Source organism: Pezoporus wallicus, unplaced genomic scaffold (assembly GCF_028554395.1).
Source record: "Pezoporus wallicus isolate ANWC-B61680 ecotype Strahan unplaced genomic scaffold, APGP_CSIRO_Pwel_v1 contig_3817, whole genome shotgun sequence".
NCBI classification, from domain to species: domain Eukaryota; kingdom Metazoa; phylum Chordata; class Aves; order Psittaciformes; family Psittacidae; genus Pezoporus; species Pezoporus wallicus.
Window position 1 is genome coordinate 3,367,866 of NW_026635157.1, and position 24,500 is coordinate 3,392,365.

The window sequence follows — 24,500 nt, forward strand, 5'->3', positions numbered from 1 at the left end:
AAAGATTTCTCCGTAATGCAGCTGCTTTGTCAAAAGACACTGCTCTAGACTTCACAGTTTGGAGGTATTGAATGTTCCTGATAGATCCTTTAAAGTGTTTTAAAGTGCGTAATTGGGGCACTTGAGCATAAAACTACAATTATACACTTGTGTGTTAATTTTGTGTACAGATAGATATTACTTCAGTCTGGCCATAAATGAGAAGGAAGCATTTTATTGTGAGTATAAGAATTTGTTTTGTGAATGCTTTGACAAAATAGGTGTACAGATAATAACCCCAGATGATCAGACTGGGGGGGGGGGGGGGGGGGGAGTATGGTTTAAGCTTTCAAGAAAGGGAAGGAACATGTATGGGTGTATTGGAGATGCTTGGGTGCTTTGAAAGAATAGTAGGCATTACAAAGATTAACTGATGGCGGACAATATTTGAGTTAAGATTAGTTGCAATATTGATGAAAATTCTAGTAGGTTGGTGGAATGAATGCATGTGCTTGATGGTTGATTCTTTGTAAGATTTTAAGGGGCCTATTTTCAAATAATCGAAACAGGCCATTTTTGATAAATGATGTTATTACTATAAAGGTTCTTGTTTCGTTTTCTGTTCCATTTTAAGGATAATGTTACATGAATTAGATTATGTTATTTACATACTTACACTGAGCAGATGTTTCTAAGACTTATTTGTGGTAACTGATTGGAGGAATAATTTACAATAATGATCTTATTTTGAGTATAATAAAACTGTAATTCTTTAAGAAATTACAATGTACTATATGTTTTCATCCATGAATTTATAAGATTGATGTCTTTGATGTTCCTGTCAGGGTTCTTTTGATGTTTTCCAGTGCTAAGTAGTAGGTCAAATTAAATAATAGAATTGGAGTAAATGAAATATGTAAACTCTGTGACTATAGGGAGAGGGCTTGAAAGTTTTATTTTAGAAATACTTGCAGCAGTATTTGAAATCGTAGCAGCGTTAGAGTTGTGAGATACAGTGTTCAGGCCATTATGTAAGTACTGTTATTTAAGAGCCTGACTTGTTTTTTACCTGTTCCAAATAGGGAAAGAAAAGCTAGCACAGAAAATATTTACATCTTCCTCTTTTTTAATTTCTGATTCTGTTTGGTCAAACTCATCTAAAGCAGGGGTTTGGATAGGGGTTGCTTTATATTTCTTATTTTTCTAAGCAAGCATAACTAATGCAGGGTGTCTGACTCTGTTGGCTGAAATGTTGGTGTTGAGGGGCTGTACCACAGAATGGGATCCTGATCTTGGGTGGTTAATGCTATGCGTCAAGGTAATAAATTATGCTGGGCTGGTAGAAACGTAATCAAATTTTCTTATCCAGTTGGTTCAGCCAGTCATTCTGTTTGCGTCAGGATTCCTTGCTTTGGGGAATTTTTAGTGTCCAGATTAAAAGTATGATTTTGAGTCTACTGTAGTAAAAGCAGCTAGCAGAATTTGGACTGTACAAATGACTGCATTTGTCACAGAAATTGCTGAACCTAAATGATAGCTGTGGGAGGTCATGCCTTTTTCTTTTGTGTGTTGACCTCCTATGCTGTGGACACTATTTGGGGATTGAAATACATAATGAGAACACAAGGAACTGTAAATCTGTTCTCCTGCTGCATGTGCATGGCAAGTTTTCCATGATTAGAAGTGTGATATCCCTTGGGAAAGTGAAGGATTGGTATTGGTGGAGGTGGCTTGCTGTGTGTAATGGCAACCTACTGCTCTGCCGTTTCAGCCAGGCCCAGGAGGCAAAGCTGTGGGGGATAACTGGAAAGTGTCAGTCTCATCAGAGGTGTCTGGGCCAGACCAGAGAGGTTCTCTGTCAAACACTAGAAATGGAGTGTGCCCCATGGCTGTTAACTTTGTAATAAGAGAGTGAACTGGAGTATGGAAGGGACCTTAAAGCTCATCTGGTTCCAACCCCCTTGCCATGGGCAGGGACAGCTTCCACGAGAACAGGTTCCTCAAAGCCCTGTCCAGTCTGGCCTGGAACATTGCCAGGGATGGGGCAGCCACAGCTTCTCTGGGCAACCTGTGCAATGCCTCACCACCCTCACAGTAAAGAACTTCTTATGTCTAATCTAATCTCCCCTCATTCAGTTTAAAGCAAATCCCCCTTGTCCTGTTACTACATGCCTTTGTAAAAAGTCCCTTTCCAGTTTTCTTGCAGGCCCCCTTTAAATACTGGAAGGCTGCTATAAGGTCTCCCTGGAGCCACCTCTTTTCTGGTGTGAAAACCAAGTCCAGATAGATGACATCAGCTGTACTTCCCTTATCCAGCAACACTGTAATTCCATTGTAGAAGGCCACCAAAATTACCAGGCACGATTTGCAGTATGGCAAATTGTCTGGTACGTTTAGAGCAGCTCCACATCATTAAATCACAGAATGGTTGAGGTTGGAAGGGACCTCTGGAAGTCATCTGGTCCAACTCTCCTGCTCAAGCAAGGCAATGTAGAGTGGGTTGCCCAGAACTATGTCCAAGCAGTGTTCAAGTATCACCAGGGGTGGAAACTCCATAACCACTCTGGGCAGCCTGTCCCAGTACTCTGTTACCCTCACAGTGAAAAAGTATTTTCTGATGTTCAGAGGGAGCCTCCTGTATTTCAGCTGGGGCCTACCACTTCTGGTCCTGTCACTGGGCATCACAGAAAAGAACCTGGCTCTGCCCATTTTGCGTTGTCCCTTCAGGTGTTTCTGTACTTTAATGAGATTCCCCTGAGCCTTCTCTTCTTCAGACTGAACATCCCCAGCTCTCTCAGCCTCTCCTCATATGTGAGGTGCACCAGCCCATTAATCATCTTTGTGGCCCTTCGTTGAACTCTTTCCAGTCTGTCCATGTCTTTCTTACTGTGGAGCTCAGAACTGGACACAGGACTACAGGTGTGACCTCAGCAGTGCTGAGCAGAAGCACCTCCTTTGACCTGCTGTCAGTACTTTGTCTAGTGAAGCCAAGGGTGCCATTATCTCTTTTTGTGGGAAGGGCACATTACTGGCTAATGTTCAACTTGGTGTCCACCAGGACCCCCAGGTCCTTCCCTGACAAGCTGCTTTCCCGTTGGAGGATGGCCTCCAACACATATTGATGCCTGGGCTTGTTCCTTCCCACATGTGGAATAGGAATAAAGAAAGAAGAAGCAAAGCAGCTGCTGGAGGTAGAGGGTGTGCATTGGGAAAGGTCTGTGAAGGCCAGCAGTCCAGTAGAACTGAACCATTTTGGGTGAGAGGAGGAGAAAGGCACGGCTTGCTGAAGAGAAGAAGGGCTTTGAATGATCTCAAATGATTTAGCTCTGAAAGATGTCCAACTTAGGAATGCTAAAGACAGTATTCATCGAGATTGATATCTTTGGAGGGACACGTGAATCGATTAAAAAGCACCCTTCTGTCTTGAAAGAGCCTGAAAGAAAGGAGAACTCAGTCATGTGCAAGAAGCTGGGGAAGTGATGCTAAACAGGGTGTTTGTGCATTCTAGCTTTCATCAGTACTGCAATAGAAGAATAATGTTTGCATTTGTTCCAGCTACCAAGACTGTGTGCCAGAAGAAATGTAGAGTGAAAGATGTTTTACAAAGGGATTTTTCAGTCTCCAGTATTTAAGTGTCGGGAGTCTCTCTGTATAAATGCATAAAAATGGAGGATTACTCATGTGGTTAGATTACCTGCTATTCAGACTCAACCCATACCTCTCATTTGTGTTCCCTGCTTTAGGAGATTTGAACGGCATTGCAGAACTTGTCTGAAGAAAAATGATTGTCTGTAGTTTCTTAACTGTTAACCACCATTGGAGAAATAGTGGTCAAAACGGTTATCAATTTCCTGGAGAATAAAGAGCAAATACAAGACTTGAGGTACAAAGACCGTTGTGTAGTCCACTTATAGATGCAGAAGAAGTGCCCTGTAATGAATTACTTGTTATATGATTAAAACTCAGGGGCTTTTGCATTTTTCTTTTACAGCTGCCATTTTGTAGGCGAGTTTCATGCTGTCAGTGCAGTGAGAGATGAGGCTTCCTACAGGTGCCAACCATTGGAGATACCATAGGGATCAAGGGGATCCTCCTGTTGGTTGTGGCAGTTCTGATGTGCTTTTTCTTATGTTGGTTGGTAAAATGGAGGTTTATTACTTTAAGCCTATTATATGATCCTTGTTAATTGTTTTGATCACTTTAAAGAAAAAAAAAGGGAAGGCTGAGTATAAGAATAGATGTTATCTGACTCATCATTTAAGTGTGTGTGTATATATATATATAGGCATTATGATTTCTCACTCTTTTTAATACAATGTATAAAATAGCTCCCCTGAAAAAAATTCTGTTTCAAATTTCCAATCTTTTCTGTGGTGCTGGTCTGAGGGGATGGATATAACAACGTGGAAATCTCTTCCTAGAGATTATCATATTTTCATCCCTTAATTTGCAGAAAGGACCAAATGTTGCATTAGTTCAAACTGTAATGTACTGCGCATATCAACACTCTCAGGCTCTTGTGTGGAAGAAATTTCTTCCTATTGTTTCTAGCCTCAGCTGTTTACCTCTCCCTTGAAACTAATTTTAGCTCATCTAAAACATGCAAGTTTTTTCTTTCTGTTTGTTTGCTGTTTTTAGGGGAAGGTGGGAGTGGGACATGGTTGTGATATTGGCATAGATTTAGCGTTTACAGCAGAGGTAGTTTTCATCAATTTCTGACAAGGGAATCGAAGTGTTCTTTTCTGGAAGGAGAGATATTGCTTTTCCTTATAAATGATTGACTATTTTGTGGTAGTAGTCTTTATTTATTTGGCTCTTATCATGAAGAACAGCAAACTTATTAAAAATCTCAGAACATCAAAAATATGTCAATACATAAAACATAAGTACTGTTCCATACTACAGTCTATGCAAAAAACTATGTTAATAAGATGTGAAGGTTGCACAGCTAAGAAGTCAGAAAACATAAATGATAAGATTCTAGCAGCCACATTAACTGAGCCACATTTCACATCCTCTATATTTTATGAAATGCCTTTGACAACATAAATCAGAAAGAGAAGGTGCTATATATGTGCAGCATGGCTCGGTTAATGCTGCTTTTGGAACCTTAACATCTGTATTTTCTGACTGGAGAGTTTTTTAATTGTGTAATGTTAGTAGGTTTTTACAGGTTTTGGGTGGGGTTTTTTTTGGTTTTTTTATTTTGTAGTTTCTCTTTTTAAAAAGGAGAAGAGAGTTGCCTGTACTAATAATGGGTTAGCTCGAGTTGCTTTGATTTAAGCTACAGTAAAAGGCAGTATATAGAGAGCACGTTGTGACAGGTACATATTTGATGCCATATACATTGCACTGACAACTGGTGTAATCATGCTGCTGTGTGCTTTCTGAGGAAAAGGGGGCTACAGGCATGTGTTTGAAGTCCTGTCCTTTCTGTCCTGTACTTGTAGCACAGGGCATGACTGCATTGCAGACTGCAGCATGTTGTAAAGATGCTTGAGCTACCTTTTTTAGGTGAACTGGCTTGTGTACAAGAAGCAGCCTGCCTACAAGAGTGTGGATCTCCCTCTGACCTAATTCACCCTTCTTCAGAGCACAGCAGATTAGCCTAGCATGGCTTTTGGTGTGGTCTCCTTCCAATACCTGAGATAGTTTGCAGTTCTGTGTGCTGCACTGCAGTCTTCAACATAGACATGCATTTAGTGACTCTGCAAAATCCGCTATCTTGCGAGTTCTGTAATGGGGATTATTGTGCTGTGACACAGAAACATGCTTTTTATCCTTTTGCTTCCTTGCTCTGGGTCACGGGGTGAACCAGAATCAGGCCCAGTGTTAATATTTTAAAGGCTCTTAATAAGATTTTAAAGTTCATACTTCAATGTAAAGGCAAGCAGTCTAGGAAAGACGGCAACATAGGTGAACCTTGTGACCAGTGTATTGTCAAAAGGTCACAGCTAAGTGATAAGAAGTAACAGAATTTATATAATGTATGAATAAAATGCCTTAGCATCAGGATTTCTGATTTGCCTGTGATTAATAGCCTTGACATTAACACCCAGCTTTTTACTTGGTTTCCTTTTTGATTGGTTTTTTCCTTTGGTCATTCAGTGAGAAGGACTTGCAGACTTTGTTGAGATGGTGTGTGCACAAGCACTCTGGGGTTGGACATGGTGATCTGAGCTGGGAGACGGTTGTGCACCAGCTATTAAACAGTTATCTGCTGGATGTGTGCCAGGGTGTTTCCCATGTTATATTTATTTCTGTAAACCAGATAAATGTACAGGTGAAGACTTGGGCTTATGTGAACTAGAAAGTTCTAAGTATGAACTAATTTTTTTAAGTATGTGAAAGCCAGAGGGCTTGTATTTTTTAATGTTTTTTTATATTTATAATTTTCTATCCAAAAGTATAGAGAAATGCATGGTTTGAATGTTTGAAGGAAAGTATTTATGTTCTGGTAGAGGTCTGGGATTGGAAATCTTAAGACTGAAGCAGTAGATGTTTCAGCAAATCACAGAATTTTTATTTGAAGGTTTGATAAGGAACGGTGTGACAGCTTTCTTTATAGCTATTACTGAAGTGACCATTGTAAAATTAAAAGAATTAGAATTAAATTTGGCTATAATGTTTTGCTGGCTGGAAGAAGGTGCTATTGTACTCCTGGTATGAAGTACAGGGTATAGTGGGTCTTTGGGTCTGGGATGGTTTTTTGTTTGTCTGTCCTGAATCTGTGGGATTCCCAGTTTTTCCCTGGGAAAAAAATCCCACAGTTTTTCCTGGGAAAAATCTGTGGGATTCTGTTTTGGTTTTTGTTTGTCTGTCCTGAATCTGTGGGATTCCCAGTTTTTCCCTGGGAATCCCACTCACTATACATTTTGTATTGTAATTTCTGTGCAGTTACAGTGTTATAATTGCTCTGAAAGTGGGTTGTCATTGATTATTACATTTCTGAAGCTGGTACTGGTTTCACAATGCTCAGGTCTGTTTCACTGTTTCTCAGCAAAGTAGAACACTGAATCAGGTAGTGTCAGCTTTTTTTCTACCACCCCTGCCTCTTGAGTTCAGCTTTTCCTCTCTAAACAGGGCTTAAAGTTAATCAGGCCAGACACACCCTTCTTCTCCTAGTTTTTTATGTCATGACACTGTGGTCCAGGATTTCTGAACTGTACTGTTGCCTGCTACCAACAGGGTCTGCCTTACCTTTTGGGTATGAAATAGATTGAAGGGAGAGGCAACGGCTGATGTTGCCAGGACTCTTTCCATGTGGTGAGCATGTCATGGTGACTGACGTGTTCAGGTGGGTCCCAGACTGATTTGGCAGAGCTTTTTGTGATGGGGGACATGTAAAGATTCTTCCATTATTGACCAGACGTAGCCATTAGGATGGTTTAGAAGTGCGGTAACTGCATATTGCTGGTATTGTTAGTGTACCTGTGCTGACACACTAATTCTGTTATATTTTAATTTTAAAAATTATTATAATGACTGTAATGCTGCCTAATGATCCTTCTCCTTTGACATCAGTTATGGATTATGCATGCAAAAATTGCTTAAAATTTCCATTACTGTGAAGGTATTACCTGGACAAAGAACATCTGCCACAAGACCCCTTGTTTAAGCAAGAATTAAAGATAATGGGCTAAGTTATAGGTTTAATTGGATTTCTCCTACCTGTTCATTCTGGCTGCCAATTTTGTTCCTCTTTTATTCTCATCCTTTCTTTATTAGCTTTCAGAGTGGTTTAATCACTGATGGCCAGTCATACTTCTCCCAAAATAATGCTATTTGTACTGTGCAAGTCAGATGGGAGGCAAAGTAATTATTACCATTTCTGTGCTTGCCTAGAAATATATTCAAACTCTGGTCCATTTCTCTCTTGAACCGTCCCAAGAATGTGTGCCTTACCACAGGCATGCTGAAGTTGCCCAAATTTCATCTCCAGTGTTGTGTGGCCAGCCACAAAGAATGTGGATATAAGGGAGAAAGGGAGGGAGGGTTTACCTTAAGAAGAAAGAAGATGCTTGGGTCATTTACTCCAAGTGTTCTAAGTAATTGGCTTCAGATTTGTTTTGTTCTGGGGAGGTTTTAATGAAGTTTTTTTTTTACATGCCATTTAATAAACATTTGTCCATAAGCGGTATCTTGTGATCTCCATCACTAAAGCAGGATTAATTTGCATGTTGTTGTTTGTTATTTATTTAAATACCCACAGAAATTATACTGACTGTTCTGCTAAGGCAGCGGTGATGGGTCTCTGCACTGAAGAGTACAGCATCTGAAGCTACATGTAGTATAGTTATTGTTGTGTTTAGGGGTGGTTTTTTGATGCCTTTTTTTTTTTACTTTTTTAATTGGGAGAATATGGAGGAAAATTCCAAGATAACCAACAGAAGTTCAAGAGAAGAGCTCAGTACTCTTTTTTTACAGCAGTGTCTGGAAGCGGATTGCTAGGGAAAACACTTTAGAAAATGGAGCAGTCTTCCAGTTTCTGGCAGTCAAGGTGTTATTGCCTCTTCAGGTTGCTTACCTTGGTTCCTAAGTATCTCACAGGACACAAATACATATTGCAAAGAGGCAGTTAGACCATAGGCATGACTTACATCAGGTCAAATCAAGGATCATGTAGCCTCCATATCCTGCCTCCAGTGGGGCTTTAACTGGATGCCTAGAGAAGAGTGAGAACAATGCAGGCATGTGATACTTCCCCCCAGTACTCTCCAAGCCTCCAGCGATTTTCAGTTCAGGGACTTCCTGAGCCAGATGTGGCTCTATATATTTGGTAACCCTCAGAGGATGTATCTCTTGTGAACTTGTCCAGTCTTTCTTTGAGCCCACATAAACTTTGTTTTCAAAACATCATTTAGCAAGGAGTTTCAAATATTTGCTACCTCTGTGACTGGAAACTTACCTCTCTTGTTTTGAAGTTTGCTTCTACCAATATCTATCATTTAATGCTTTTGTAGATGTTTTTGTAGCTTTTTATCGCATTCTACTTCCTGGTGTCTTTTCCATACTCAAAGGGTTATAGTTTCTTCATATGGAAACTGTTCATACCTTGATAATTATTGCACTTCTCCGAGACATTTCCTACTAAGTCCAAGAAAATTGTATTGAGGGACTTTTCTTTGAAAAAGCTGTGTTGATGTTTCCTAATTCTGATCTTTGTTCTTGCCTGTCCTGATTTATCCTGAACAGTCATCAGTCCTTCATAGTCTTAAATTACTCAAATGTCTGCCTTTTTCTTTTCTTAAAAGCCATACTCCAATTCTCACCTACCAAGTCAGCTCCAGGTTAGAGACTGTATGCCATCATTAGTAATTCAGCTGTTTAATTCGTGAATTTGTTTAGACCTCTGGAGTGATACTAAATGGTCAGTTTGTTCCATGCATAGTCCCATTAGATTCAAATGCATTCATCAAGTCCCTCACAAGGGAGGACTCCAGCATAGGAACCTCCCAAGATTTTTCCATAGTGCACACTAGTGCAAAAAATTTTCCAGCTTCTCTGTGATGACACTGTTTTCTCTGAATCTCCTTTTATACCTCGATCGTTACTTTGGAACTTCAGACTCTCTGGCAGACCTCCCTCTCCTGTTGTGTTTGAAGAAATAATTCATTACTCATTTGGTTCCCTTTCCTAGCTGTTCTTCCAGTTCTTTCTGGGCTGCCTTATTACATTTGAAGTGCCAGAGTTTATAATCTTTTCTGTTCTCATTTGCACGTGGTGTTGGCTTATTGAAGGGTGCCTTTTTGCTTCTAGAAACCTGCAATGAGCCATGCTGATGTCCTTTTGCTCTTCTCAGGTCTTTCTGAATAGGCGGCGAATATTGGTTCTGTGCTTTCCATGTGGTTGTTGTTAAGCAGCTTTGATGCTGACAGTGAGATTTTATTTCTTGCAGCTGTCTTTTAGAGCTTCCTTTTAACAAGCTTTCTGCTTTTTATGTAGTTACACTTTTTGAAGTTAAGCACAACAGTAGTAGATTCCTTGATTTTCACGGTTCCTGTAGGGCTGCTCAGTTTAACTGTGTTATGGTCACTGATGCATAGTGGTTCTGCACCTGTAGGATGTAGAAGTAGATGATTCCTACTGCTCAGGACTGAGCCAAAGGCAGTGGATCCTCATGCAAGTTCCTTAACCAGCAGCTCCGTGGAACAACCTTTGGCAGTTATTTGATACTTTGGTCTCTGCTTTGTAGTCCACTTACTCAGTCTATATAGGAAGTGCTGAAATCTCCCTCTATTACAGTCTTGCACCATGCCTTTACTGATCTTGGTCAGTGTACTGCTGTCAGCGTTGCCATAGTCTGGCCATGCCTGGTGGTCTCTGCACTCGCTCTTCCTGATCCAGCCAAGCTCCAGGCCTCTGCCGCTTGCTTTAGTGGAGTTCTGGTTTGAGTTGTTTCTAAACTCTATGTAGTGCATATAGTGTTACTTAATCAGTAGCTGTCTTCCCTGTGTAGCCTCAGATCAGGCAAAATGGTGACTTGCAAGTTGTTTCCCTTCTACCAGATTTCTGTTACGACTACTGCTAGTGCTTCTGTTTGAGGCTTGATGTTCCAGTGATCTGTTTTTTCTCCTACCCCCCCAACCCCTCTACTCCAGTCCCTTTGTGTAGAAGGCAATGTATTGTCTGTTTGCCTGGTGATATTCCAGCACACCCGTTTTAGTTTATGTTGTAACAACCTCATTTATGCATCAGCAGGGAGAGGGTATTTGTCAGAAGGGGTTGCTTTGGTCACAGAAACATCTAACTGCCTGTGAAATGATAGTGAAGAAAATGAAAGTGCAGGTGAAGAGAACAAATGCAGAAGTGGAGTTAAACTGCTGACCTTCGAAGTTAGCAAGAAGTAGGGCTATCAACTTCTGGCAGAAGTAATAGGAGCAGATCAAGCTGTGGTAGTAAAACCAGCCTAGACAGGAGGTGTTGTGTTTATTACCTAGGAAATACTGTTGTATTGTTGAATGAATGTAGTAAGTTAACTTTAGGTAGAACAGGTATGTGTTTACATGTTGAGTAAACAGATTTATCAGTGTATCAGAAACTCAGAGGAAACAGTTCAGAGATCAAAGCATATCAGATGTGCTCAGGTATCTGAGACATTTGCAGCGGTGTGCAGGACCAACATAAGACCCATTCTAGAGGGGAGAAATTCTGTGTTGCATCTGTCATTCATCTGAAATGGTACTAAATACCTGTGTCTAGGGAAGAGCACAGGTACCTAAAATTGAGGAAATATAGACACAGTATCAGGCACTTGTTGAAAGTGTGCTGTTTCAAATAGCTCAAGAAAATGTCAGTGTCTATTGATACAATGCTTATAGAGTGAACTGATGCAGAAAATTCCTCTGATGTTTTAATTGACTTGCTTTTGGTTATAGCTTAAATTCTCAGTGTATATGTGGGTTCTCACACATATGCTGATTTGTCTATTAATAGCACCTGTAAGAGGTTATTTTGTGTTGCACTTGTGTTTTGCTTTTATTTTTTAAAACAAGAATGTATCTTAGTAGGGGGAGAGGAGACTTAGGTTGAACTGGACAAAACAAAAAACTTGCCAAACCCCATTTTTTTTGTGTAAGGCTTAAACACACAAATGCTAAGGGTTGTGGGCAGAGCACTTCACAAAAATTAGTACTTCCTTACTTATATATTCATATAAATAAATATAAGTATATATAAAAAGACTTTTCGGTCAGCGCATCAGAATGATTCTTCTGTTGATTTGCCTTAGTAGTGTGCACATGAAGAGCAAGCATTTAAAATAACTGCTGCTGGGCATTATGGAACTGTGATGTTCAGAAGCATAGCATTTTCCTTAGTAGCTCTTCTTGAAAAAAGTAACTATACAGAGCACTTGGGCTTATTTTCTGCTCAGGCAATCTGGATCTAAGGGCTTGCATTAACTGCTGAGTGAAAGAGTAGTACTGTTGGATCAGTTGTATAGCTGAGGATATAATTTCTGATCAGGTTGCTGTACAGATGTGACATAGCTTGATTTCATGCCCTGCCTCAACTCATGCATTTGCTTTGCTTGGCTCTTCCAACAGATACCGCCTCAGTATGGTCAGCAAGGTGTAAGTGGCTACTGCCAGCAGGGCCAGCAGCCCTACTACAACCAGCAGCCGCAGCCTCAGCATCTGCCACCCCAGGCACAGTATCTGTCGCAGGCCCAGCAGAGGTACCAGGCTCAGCAGGTAAGCACTGTCCTTCACTACTGACAGTTACCCTGGAGCTAGAAGTGTAGAAATGATCTGTGTGAATTGAACAAAACCCACTTGATTCCGTTTTGAGAGAAGAGTGTTAAAACCAAAACTAAATAAACATGGAATCAGACAACATCCTTCTGAAAAGTCTTTGGGGATATACACACAAATACATCTGCACATGCTTTAAGGCTTTATTTTATTTTATTTTATTTTTTTAATAAAGCCAGTGTACATACCCCAGCAACTATTAATTCTGCTTTTAAAAAGAAGTAACAGTTTCTTGATCTGATGTTAGTGGCGATTTTCCTTGCCTTTATTTTGTTCTGTTTTTTTCTCTCACAAGACATTGTTGAGAGCTTCTGCATCTAACATGGTTACTACAGTTTTGGTTTTTGTGCTCCTTCATTTGAGGATAGATGAGTTCAAGGCATTTTGGAACTGCTTTGCCAAGGGAGCTTCTTAACAGATATTTTTAATTGAGATTACAGCTGTTAATTTGAATGTTGTCAGTTATTACACATCCAGTTATTGAAACTGCATAATTCAATATCCATTGCTGATCTCGAAGTGTGCTTTATATGTTGGCCATTAAAATAAGGCGATTCTGTTTTTAACAAAGATCAGAGTGATAGTGTATGGGTCTGCTTCCCAGAGCTTGAGAAACACCTGAACAAAATGGATGTGCATAGCTGAATGCAGCTGAATGTGTAGGCTCAGTTCTATCTGCAGTCTCAGCTCTGTTAATCACAGAGAGGTGATCTGGAAATGGAAGAATGAAACTAAAGCATACTTGCCATCCTGGGAAATCTAACAAAAGTGAGTTGCTGAAGACTGGGTATTAGTGGAAGCAACAGCACTTGCTACAAATCACTGGGGAATTCTGTCAGCCATGGTTGATTAACATTTTGGGATAATGCTGGTGCAATGTAAAAATCTTAGCTTCACATAAAAATAGTGTCTAAAATAAACTAACAAAAGATGCCGTAAGTAGCAATGGTGCAGAAGGCTCCACTCCTTTGATTTTAAAATAAAGCTATCATAATTTCACTGTGTAATTACGTGTTAATTTTTCTTCATCTACATTTTAAAATTCCATTGAGAATAAACTTTTTTCATTAAAATGCTGGATAGGTTATGAAATAGAATTCTTAATTGTATCTGTGATGTTCTTGTAAATGTCACCACTTTCCGTCTTTTGGATTATATGTAGCTGCCACTTTAAAGATTGCAGTTGTGTCTTTAAATTTAATTTTCTCCCTTTTTACTTTGGTATTAAATGCTTGATTTCTCTGACTTGAAAATACTATTCATAACCATCTTGGTAAAGCCTTAGCAGATAAAGTCCTAGTAACACAGCCTATGAGAGAGAAACACAGCTGCTCCAATGTCTACATATCACAGTCTGTGAAACTGAAATGGTTTTTTTTGCTGCCTTGGACACTTCATAATATTCTAAATACCATCAGTTGAGTGGATTGAATATTTTAGTTTAAAAAAAATACACAAAGCATACCAACTGTGCAGGACTTAGGAAATAACAAGTTACTGATTTGTATGTTGATACGTGTTCCAATTACATTGTTTGATATCATAACCAGTAAAATGAAGGTTTGTGCAATGAAGTGAGGGGTATCATAGGAGAGGATAAAGGCAAAATGAGAGTAAAGCTTTCCGTATATTATAGACTTTAGAGAACTGGGATGAAGAGAAAGGCAGGGACAGATTGATGAGTAGAAGACACTAGCCTCAGTGTAGCTGAATTTCTTCTTTGAGGATTTGAGGGTACAGTGGAGGTGTGCCTAAATCCAGGCTCCAAGGGTGATAAAGGCTTCTCATAGTCAGTAGGCATTTTTGCCTGAGTCTGCGAATTCAGATGATACATCAGGTTCTCACCAACACAGCCTTGCAGTTGGTAATCCTTGGTGTGAGAATTGAACCTGAAATTCTTTGTGGTTTGTGAACGGCTGTTTGGTTATCCTGTTCTTTAGTAGTGGTCAGCCTCTTAAGTTTTGAACTATGATCCCCTGTTCTGAATTATACAGGCTTTTCCTGGAGTGTTTGCATGTAGATGGGATTATTTCATGTAAGTCCTTAACACTCTGGGACTTGGTCCTTTTCTACATCTCAAGATTGGTTCCATGGTTCCTCTTCCTGTGTCTCCAGAACAGTCATCAAGTGAACACCTCCTTTCTAACATTTCTCTGTAAAACCTCACCATGTTCTTCCTCATTCTTGGGGAGCAGCAGTTCTAGAAATCTAGAAAACAAATACCTAACACAAGAAGTTGAAGTCTGTACTTTTGATACTTCCACAACAGTGTTCTTTCTCTGCTGATGATGCATTGTGAAGTAGCCATCAAGTGGTAGCCAGTGTACAATACAAAAATTAATGCTAGGATAACAAAAAAGTTGTGAGTGTACATCAAATTGTGCTGCTGAGACAAATATAAAAATTAACTGTGCTTATTTAAGCATACGTGTCTCTGCTTATATGAGAGTGATGATCTTTTGAAAAGAATTCAAAAATTAGAGTTTACTTGATTAGAATTTTAATCAAGAGAAATAGGAGTAGGTATTCGTGTAGTTTTATGAGTTTTAAGGGCAGAGTTCCCTGAATTTGACCTGTTGGGCAGCCTTATAAAGGGAAAGCTCAAGGGAGATCTTACTGCTGTTTGCAGCTACCATATGGAAGGATGTGGGAGAGAACTGGGCCAAACTCATCTCGGAGGTGTACAATGTAAAGATAAGAGGCAGAAGTGACAGACTGGGACAAGGGAAGTTGCAACTCAGTAAAAAAACAAATCAAACCAACAAACAAAAATCAAAACCAAACAAACCCTGCCAAAGAACAAAAAACCCCAACACCAAACCCAAAATTACCACTAGTGTTTTCAAACATAGGAAGGAGTCCAGGGAGACTGGACATCTTTATCCTTGGAGGTGCTCAAAAATCAGCTAGACAAAGTCTCCAAACGCCATGTTGTCGCTTGACTTGCTTTGAACTGGAGGTTTGACTACATGACCTTTCTCTGGAGGTCTCTTCAAACCTATGTGATTCTGTGTTGCTGTGATTTAATGTTGGCTTTACATATTCTAAATAAAACTTTAAAATAGACTCCAAAATCCTATAATACCTGTTGCACCAGTTGGTGTATCTTTCTCATTTCTTAAAAAAATACCAGTACATCCTGGTTATATAATCTTGTCAATTAGAAAACTGAGGTCGTCTCAGTCATACAATCTGTTATCCTTTCTGTCTGTAATCTTTACTTTTGTTCTTTCTTTCCAGCTCGTAAATAAATTTCCTCCATGTTTTCTGTATTTTTCGTTAACCATTTTCTTATCTTTTTATATTGATTTTGTTATACCAATGCTGAGTGCAAAAAGCAAAGTCCTAGTTTTGAATGGTCACAACTTTGAGAACTGTATAAAGGCAACTGATGTCAGTCTCAAGAAGAGAAGCTGGCCCCTGAAGATGTTTTTGCCTTGTGCTGGCTAGCCAGAATTATGGCAACTTTAGACTATTGTGTCCTGGAGAGCATTGTTGGATCATGAAGCAAGAGGAGATCACTAGTAATATTGAAGTAGATCATGGCAGCCCCAGCTGAGGATCAGAATGTTGTTATTCTGGTTGTTTGCCAAGTACGTAACAAAAAGGCGGTCTTTGCCCCAAAGAGTGTACAGGTTATTCTATGCCCGATGGGCTGGAATCTTAACTTGTTTTTGTAGGAAGGGTGCAGCTGTGAGATGAAGAAGTTTCATGTTCTGTTTTAAGCTAAATAAGCTGTCTCCATAACTGCCACCTTTGTGTCTGTGATTGAACTGATTTTACCTCAAGATTGAGGAGAGAGATGCCAGATTGGAGAAAGGGGGCTTCTCAGTAATTTGTCTTCTTTTGCCTATGGTATTTTCTTTATTTCCCCTGTGGATTTATGTTGGTCTACTTACTTTGGAGATTATCAAGCTGAAAGTAGTGTTTATTCTGGATGGCTGATGGAGTTGTTCTTGCCACCAGTTTTGTTTTATGTAAAATCCTGTAGCGTGATGTGCTGGGCATTCTATTATGAGGAGAAAACTGATATGGAATTCAGTACCAATAATGTTCTATTTTCAATCTTTCAGACATTATGTGGGCGAGCGTCTGCAGTCAGGTGTAACTCTAAGTGTTGTGCCTTGGAATTGGTACTCGTCTTCATTTCTGACATTTTTTTTTTTTCTTCTTGTGGAAGTGTGAAGCCATTGCTCCTTTTCCTTGACTCACTTGAATTCAGGAGGCAACCCTGTCAATAAAAGTAAACAAATAACATAATTTCTGGGCCTGTTCGGTGACTTGTTTCTATCCTTTGTAGAGGGGAAGGAGGAGAACGGGATTTATTTAAATGTTTGAACTCTGAATTGTTTAGATCTTTGTTAAATTGATTGCATGGTGGGCAAAAAGGGAGTTTTGTAAGAGATGATTTGATAATAATACTGGCATAGTTTACTACAGAGCCATATTTTGAGCCAGCATCAGTCATCCCCTCTTCATATCAGGAACCTGCTGTGTAAAAACCATTAAAGGAAGAGCTTCGTTTGAAGCAAATTTATTGCAGTAGCAGATTCCTTGATCATTAGATATTGCCAGTAGATGTAGATACCGCGTTGGTGTTGGTTTTCTTTTTATTTTTTCTCTAGTTTTTAGAAAAACTTCTTTTTACCTTTACTGCTCTTTAAAGTCAAAAAAGAGAAAGAAAGATGTGCTGTACTACGACAGTGTTGCCCTTGGCAGGGTTTTTCATCTTGAAATGGCATATAAATGAATAAATGCTTCAGTTGTTTTTGCAGTTTTAAATCTTTTGCCGTAAGTAGAAGCTGTATTTTGCTCAAGAATGTCAGGTAATTGTGAACTTAAACTGTCATCATTAAATATTATTTTGTTAAGATAGCATGATGTATATTTTTGGTTATGATGCCTTCCAACTGGCTTGTAAACAGCCATGTTTATGTATTTTCTTGTTTTATACAGCATGTGTTCATATGCATTGAGAGAGGATCGTGCCTTTGAGGTTTATTGTGTTATTTTGAGTTGGGACCATATCACTTTTTGACAGATGAAATGATCTGCAAAACAGTTATGGCCTCACTGTTAGTTAAGCAAAAATAGTGGTTTTATTCTGCACCTGCTACTGCAATCCTGAAGCCATCCTTTGTTTTATATGTTCCTTGCAAGTTCCCAGACTAGAGTGGGATTTTGCTGATCACTTTTCTCACATGCAGGCATGAGATTTTACAACGAGGAAAAAGTGTAGCAGGTCTTTGCGGTGGAGTATGCATGTTCACTTTTCTGGTTGGTCCTCCTAGTAACAGTGTGCAGGGAGAGGCTGTGTGTGTGTTCTTACATCATTCCCTTGTGGTTACTATGATTTCTGTTTTTTTTAAATGCCTTGAAGGAATAGTCAGGTAGTTCAGGCTCAGTCTTTAGTCTGCTTTTATTTAAAAAGAGAAAATATTTTATAAACAAGCAACCAGACGAGATTCCCTCACTGTCAGATTTTACTGAAATGTTCTAAAACCTGGCCCAGACCTGGTTTCCCTGCTTACCAAGCAATAATACCATTCCTACTGATCCTGGCAAGATTGTTTTCAATGCAAATTGTTATAGGACAAATAAAGTGGGGTGTTTTCCTGAGTGGGCCAGGGAGATGAATGCAATTGAGGCCAGTTAGAATTTAAGTTGTTTTCGTAGTCCCAGGTAGAAAGGCATTCAGAGCAGGAAGGCGGAGTGCCTGATGTGGGGAGCATCTCTGGTATCAGTCTGTCTCTGTGGGCAGAGGGCTGGAGGCAACTTAAGCTCTTTCAAGGGGCTGCAGCTTCTCTCTGTTTCCCTGAACTGCGATCAGTGAAGGCCATATGTTTCAGGTTTGTTCCTGAACTGGTGACAATGGTGTAAACTAGTCCGAGTTGCAAGCCTGAGATGATGAGAATGTTCTTGCACAGACATCTGTTTTTAGTGTTGAGTCAGTGCAAGGTAGGACAGATAAAACATTACCCGATTTGAAACAGTCTTTGAAAATGTGAACAAAATGTGAAACTAATTAATCCGTTTTCATGTCCAAGCTGTACAACTGTCATGAAAACAGAACAAATTGTATTGTGGCAAAACGCATCACATTATTAAAGTGATTTTGGTACAATGAGGATGAAGTCTTGTTTTTAAATTCAGTGTGAGCTGCTGAAGTTCTTTTAGCAGTGTAATAAGCAGCACGTTAATTAACATTGTCAAGCTGTTTTGGGGTGTAACACTGCAAAAATACTGTTGTAAGTTAGGAATCTTTGTTAAGTGCAAATACCAAATTCATTAGTAAGTAATACAGACAGTTCTCAATGAGTCCAAATTCAAGTTTTGTACCTGAATGCAATTACTCTTTTTAATAAAATCTTCACTCTTAAGTTACTAGAAACTGGTACAGAATTAGCAGACTAATTCTGTAGTTTAGTCTCAAATTCTGTAGTTTAGATTTAATTTAATTCAATTTAAACTTCTTAAAGAAGTAACACATAACTGCCCCTGGCTTAAAGTTGTGATAAAAATTGCTTGTCCTTCTGTCCTTTTAACTTCTGTGCGTGTAATCATCTAACATGAGATGAGTGGTTGCACTTAATATTTGTTGTGTTATGAACCACAGGAAATCTGGGAAGGAACAAGCTTGTATGTTAATGTGACATTTGCTGCCAGGCATATAGGAAAGCATTTTTTGTGGAAGTTGGCTATTATATGAGAACTCATAATCAAATTTAATGTTCAGAAGAGATTGTTGCCTGCCATCATCAGCAGTGGTTGACACCACTGCTTGTTGTGTACCATAAATCCTTCAAGGCTTCTGTCATTTCAGCAAGAGGTGTCCAGTGCATATTCACAGTCTTGAAATGCTGGGCTTTTTTTTTTAGCTTAGAAGCAGGTATTTTCTTTCCAGCATGAAGAGGTACAAGGGGTAAGTGATTTGTTTAAACTATTCAACCCCAGATTTATTGCACTAAGAGCTTTAGCTTCTGAGGTGTGCTTGTTGGCTGGCTTTTAGAAATCAGGGCTGCTTGTATGTAATGAGCAGACACATGCCTAACAAGAAGGCACCTGGGTGAAAATTCTCATACGGATATACATACTCTGACAGCTTTTCCGGCCTCCTTTCTGCAAGATCTGAAATTAGAGACAAGGAAAACCAACAGTATAACCTTTATAAAAAGCATACGTTTTGGTAAACTGAACCTTTGGTTGCCAACCTACTTCAGAGAGACCAGGTAGGTATCAAAAGACAGAATGCAATCTCGATTTTTTTGCATCTGTAATAAAGCTTGGCTGGACTTGGGAAAAGGAGGGAAGGGGAGCAGGCTCTCAGCAACTGACTTCCAGGCTCACACACTTAAATCCTGGCTTCTAGATAAGCCACCGGTGGCCAGCACCTCTGAAAGGTGTAACCATACCTTGCTGTATGATGTGATTTAAAAAAACCCTGTTGAAGTACTTAGGAACCACACTGATCTTGTGTATAAAGCAATATATCCTTTTTGAGCCTTTCTTAAGCACATAATATTTTCAGGAAGGGCAAATGAGGTTTGAACCTATGTAGGTTCAGTGAACGCTTAACTGATTGAAGTCTTTGCCAGTTAGAGTTCTGCTTTTATGAAGTCTTATTTCACAATCATGTTGCTTCTGTAATCAACTGATGCTTAAGTAACTGTTAAGCATATGGCTATTTATCTGTGTGGCGGAGGTTACTTAGTTTAGGAGTTCAGTGGAACCACCCGTGACTCCTGTTGTGCTACATCTTCTCCCAGTAGTGGGAGTAGCTGATTATTGTCCATTTGGGGAATGCTCTGTTTGCTCAGCATTGCTTATATCATTCCAGGAAGTGTGTCAAGCCTTTCTCTTTTTAACTCTGTGATTTATATCTGTATTTATAAGATTATAATAGGTGCTAGCTTGTCAGACTTGGAGAATGATCTTCCAGAGCCAAGTAGCTAGCAGGAATAGAGTCAGGCTGAAAAAAGCAAGGCTAATTATCTGTAAACTCACACCTGAGCATGAACACCAAATTGAGGGCATAGCTCGGAGCAGCACTTAACAGCAGTGCTGGCTCATTTTGCTGAGGGCCTATTTGACCAAACCAAAAACAGCTGTGATCAGATTTTGAGAACTTTCTTCTCCCTGTTATTTTAAAGCAAACATTTACAAACATGGTGATCAATTTAGCCAAATAAGAATCTACTCGAGTTTATTAGGTCTGAAGCCTTTATAAAGTTAGCATGTGTAATTACCCCTTCCACGTATCTGTCTTTGAAGTAACTTGGATTTGTCAAGTGGTATTACTAGAGAAGTATTTTATCTTACAAAGTGGTACTACTGTTTATGTATAAAACCTAGCAAGCTTGTTTATGTTTCTGTTTTATAATCTTCCAGAGGGCTGTCAGTGAAAGTATTTGTTTGCCTCTGTGTTGTCTTAACAATTGTGTGGCACCTTCAGTTTAAAGTTACCTCATCGTAGTTAAACATTTTCCCAGTCTGTATGTTCTTTTGCTTTGTTCATCTATTGATGGTTTTCTGACGAAAATAGGCTTTTCTATTTGCAGTTTGAAGGAGGAATTTTGAAGGTCAGCTTTCTTCTCCTGGGAAACCAGCAAGTGCACCTCTTCAGGCACCTGCTGCTGATGGGGGTTTGATGATACCTCGCCGGATAGAGGAGATGGGTCAGAGCACATTGCAAACCTGTTTGGCAGGAATGTTCATGACTACCTGTACCCCACTGGTTTTTAATTTTTATTCCAGTGTTTTTGTATCATTGTAGACTGAGTAGACATAATCGCAGTTCTTGCGCTTTTAAAATGAGCAGTGCAGTCATAAGTTTTTCCATGTACTAAAGTTACGTAGGCATACAGTATCAAAAAGAAACTTCAGTAAATTTCAGCTAAATTGGAAAGAGAGGAGATTTAGTCTGGGGGAAGGAAGGGAAGTCTTATTTTGTTACTTTAAGTGGTCAGTTACGTAGATGCCATTAGTTTGTGGATTCAGCAGGCAGTGTCCCATGTCGGTAACAAAAATCTCTGCAGAGCATTCTAGTGCAAAAGGTGAGGATGCCAAATCGTGTTTTCAAAGTAGAAACTTCAGTATTTCTAAGTAAATAATCCTGAAAGGAAAGATTTTTCATCTCATCTACAGAAAATACATAAGATCTGTCATGGATTTAGTATGTTATACATCAAGAAAAATCTGTTTAATGAGCTTAAATACAGTAAAATACGCATGTTCAAATATTTCTCAAAGTTCTCAAATCAGTGGTTTGGCTTTATTCCGCAAAGTATTATTATTGTTGTTGTTATCATGGTGGCAGTATTTAAAGTTTCTAAATTCTGATTTCTCTCAGTATTTAAATCATAGAAGGTTAATTAAAGCAGTTCTTTATTTTGCGATTGCTTGGGAATATTAACCTCACAAAGCCTGCATTAAATCAGTGAAGTGATAGAATTGCATTTGCTTTATAAAATAACTGTGCAAGAGCATAGACAAAGCCATTTACAGTTCAGTGCCATTAATTGCTTGGCATTTAGGTATTAGTGTAGGAGTCTATTAATTAACTTGATAGTAAAACTATTGGAATGCAGGCTGATAAAAACTATTTTGTTTTAGGATGTTAGTGATTATAACAATTGTTGCTCTCCTTACCACTCTCCTTATTACTTGATTTTTTTTTTTTTACTGTTATTGTGAGAGCAGAATTAATATTGCAGAAATAATTTTATCTGTACTTTTGAAATTTAGCAGTAATTAAAATGGAATAGTGGGTTTATCAAAGGATACCTGATCATGTAATAGTTATTTACTTAATGAATGACCATCAGATTAATGAATCAGAGACAAAGTTATCTGCACACGTTTTAGAATATAAACGCATAAATCCTATTGTAAGAAAATTTTTAAAATGCAAATGTATAGTACTATGAATTAAATGATGAAGTTGTAAAGTCTGAAAAGTACTAATAAATCCGAGTAGTAGGTGGTTTTGTTTTCTGGGGTTTTTTTAGTTCTGTATGAGCAGTATATAATCTCAATTTTAGTGGTCTTGTAAATTATACCTCATGGCCAGTATTCTCATATGGCCTTTAAATTAACACACATTATTTTCCTCAGAGGCAGGAAAAATAAGTTTGATAATATTTCCTGGCATTAAATTTACCACTGTATTTTTCTTTGGCTGCCCATATTTTCTTTAATAATTGAAGATTTTCAGTGTACATATATTTAGCTTTATTTTCAGTATTTTGAATTGGGATTTCGTTGTTGAGACAATGTATTATCTGAATACAGGTCAGCATATATTTTATATGTATTCATTATCCTTTCCAGTATTTCCCTTTTACTGCATTTCTTTGTTACTGTAGTAGGATTCAGAATAGGTTTTGGAGCATGCAGCTGAAACCTTACAGGGTGGTTTAGTTGTTGCAATCAAATATGGAAAACAAAGAGTGAAATACCAAATCAAATTAAATACGATACCATTTGAAAAACATGTTTATCTTTACCTGTTGACAAAACTGCTTGGTGCTTTTGTTGCGGGAGAGAGAACAACTGTTGGTCTTGTTAAGTTGTCCCTCAATAAATCACACTCTGCAAGAGCACAGCCTCTCTTCATGTCTTCCTTGTGCTTCTCCCTGATACCCAATATGGGTGCTTGGCAGTCTTCCCCATGCATGGGTTTAGGTAGAAAATGAAATAACTAGCTGTATGGGTTTTGGGTGTCTGCCTGCAGAATTCATAAAGATCGTGCTCTTTCACCATCACAAGAAAGGTGAGGTTTATTGTTGCTTCATGACCTAGCAACCCCTTACCAACTTTTAATGAAAGTCACTGGTTTTTCATTGCTATATTAAAGGGTAGTCAGTGACCTGGTCTCAGAGCTTTAAGTTTTCATCACTATTTCACTTGTTCTCCACCCTCCTCGCACCACTCCCGGTACCAGCCCAACTGGGAATACTTTCTTTTGACAAAAAAAAAAACAACAACAACAACCAACCCAGAAGTGTTTGTGGTGATGGTGATGAAGACTTTTTCTGCCTCGAAGATTAAAGGAATCATTTGCCACAGTTGGTTTAAATTCTCATATTGTGCAGTCCATTGAATTGCTTCTGCTGGTGAGCGCTTCCTTCTGCAAATTATTGTTCTGTTCTGGAAATTATTGTTCTCTTTCCATTTTTTGGACAAAGGTATTTTGGCCGCATTTAAAGACTGCTGCACGGATACTGTCTTCACAGACGGCAGAGCAAGAGAGCATGTTAATGCAGCTAAGTCTCCAGGAGCCCCTAATGTAACATGCTAACCCTCTCATGTACTGAGAAATTAGGTTAACCAAAACAGTAGAGACGAGCTGAGAAGGCCACTTTTACCAGAATTGTTAGAGATTTCTTTATATCTGAGCCTCAATTCCTTCTCCTGTGATTATGCTGTCGATAAAATAGTAGGTAAGCATCATGTCAGTAATTTCAATAAAAATGTCATTTCCACCTCTGTGGTGGTGGAGTATTAGGGAATAAGTTAACAGGGTTCACTGGGCTGTGATATAAATGTTGTCTGTAACATAGCATAGCTTTGTATTTGGGGGGGGGGGGGGGGGAGAGAGAGGAAACAGACCCCCAAAACAAACCTCACCATTTTGGTTTGGGTTTTTCTGTTGTTTTACTTTTTTAATGTGACCTCAGTGATGTATTTGGGTGTTGCTTGCAACCTTCCCTCACAGATCTGTGGATTTTTGTGAGCCTTTAGATGCTGTCCTGGCTTTTACCTTGAAGCACAGTTACAGACGTGCCCCTAAGAAAACACTGAAGAAATGTTTCCCAGTCTCAAGTGAGGAAGTCTCATCCTTGGGTACCTAGCTCGATTAGCCTAGAGGTAGCAGCTGCTCTCAGTACAGCTTTTCTCTTTATTCTGTAAGCTGGCTTCAGGCTTTCAGCTCTGCTGTAAGCTGCGGGCAGTGCGCTGACCTCGTTTCTGCCAGCGAGCCGTATGCTTGGGAGAGCTTCCACGGCGGCAGCAGGCAGTCTGGGGCAGGCTGCTGCCCTCGGGGGCCACAGAGCCCCCAGCTCCCCTACTGCAGCAGCTGAGCTGAAAGAAATGGCGGGTTTTAAATCCTGCCCCTCTCCTGTGCCTGGTTGGGTTTAGCCATTTCTTCGGGGTGCAGAGCTGTTCCTCAGTCCAGCTTCACGTCACAGGTTGGCTGAAGAGGTGCGTTCCTCATGGAGTTTTAGGAAGGACTAGTGTGGCAGGGCGGGACGCTGGATGGCACAGAAT

General features: G+C 39.3%; 1 protein-coding gene across 10 annotated transcripts in view; it reads left to right on the forward strand.

Annotated features, from left to right (window-relative positions):
• Positions 1-24,500, forward strand: part of ARID1B (AT-rich interaction domain 1B) — a 329,688-nt gene that overhangs the window by 69,438 nt on the left and 235,750 nt on the right. For all 10 annotated transcript variants that reach the window (XM_057406383.1, XM_057406430.1, XM_057406388.1 and 7 more), the window contains exon 3: positions 12,027-12,173. In XM_057406383.1, coding sequence (XP_057262366.1) covers positions 12,027-12,173 — 147 coding nt within the window. The remainder of the gene's footprint in view (positions 1-12,026; positions 12,174-24,500) is intronic.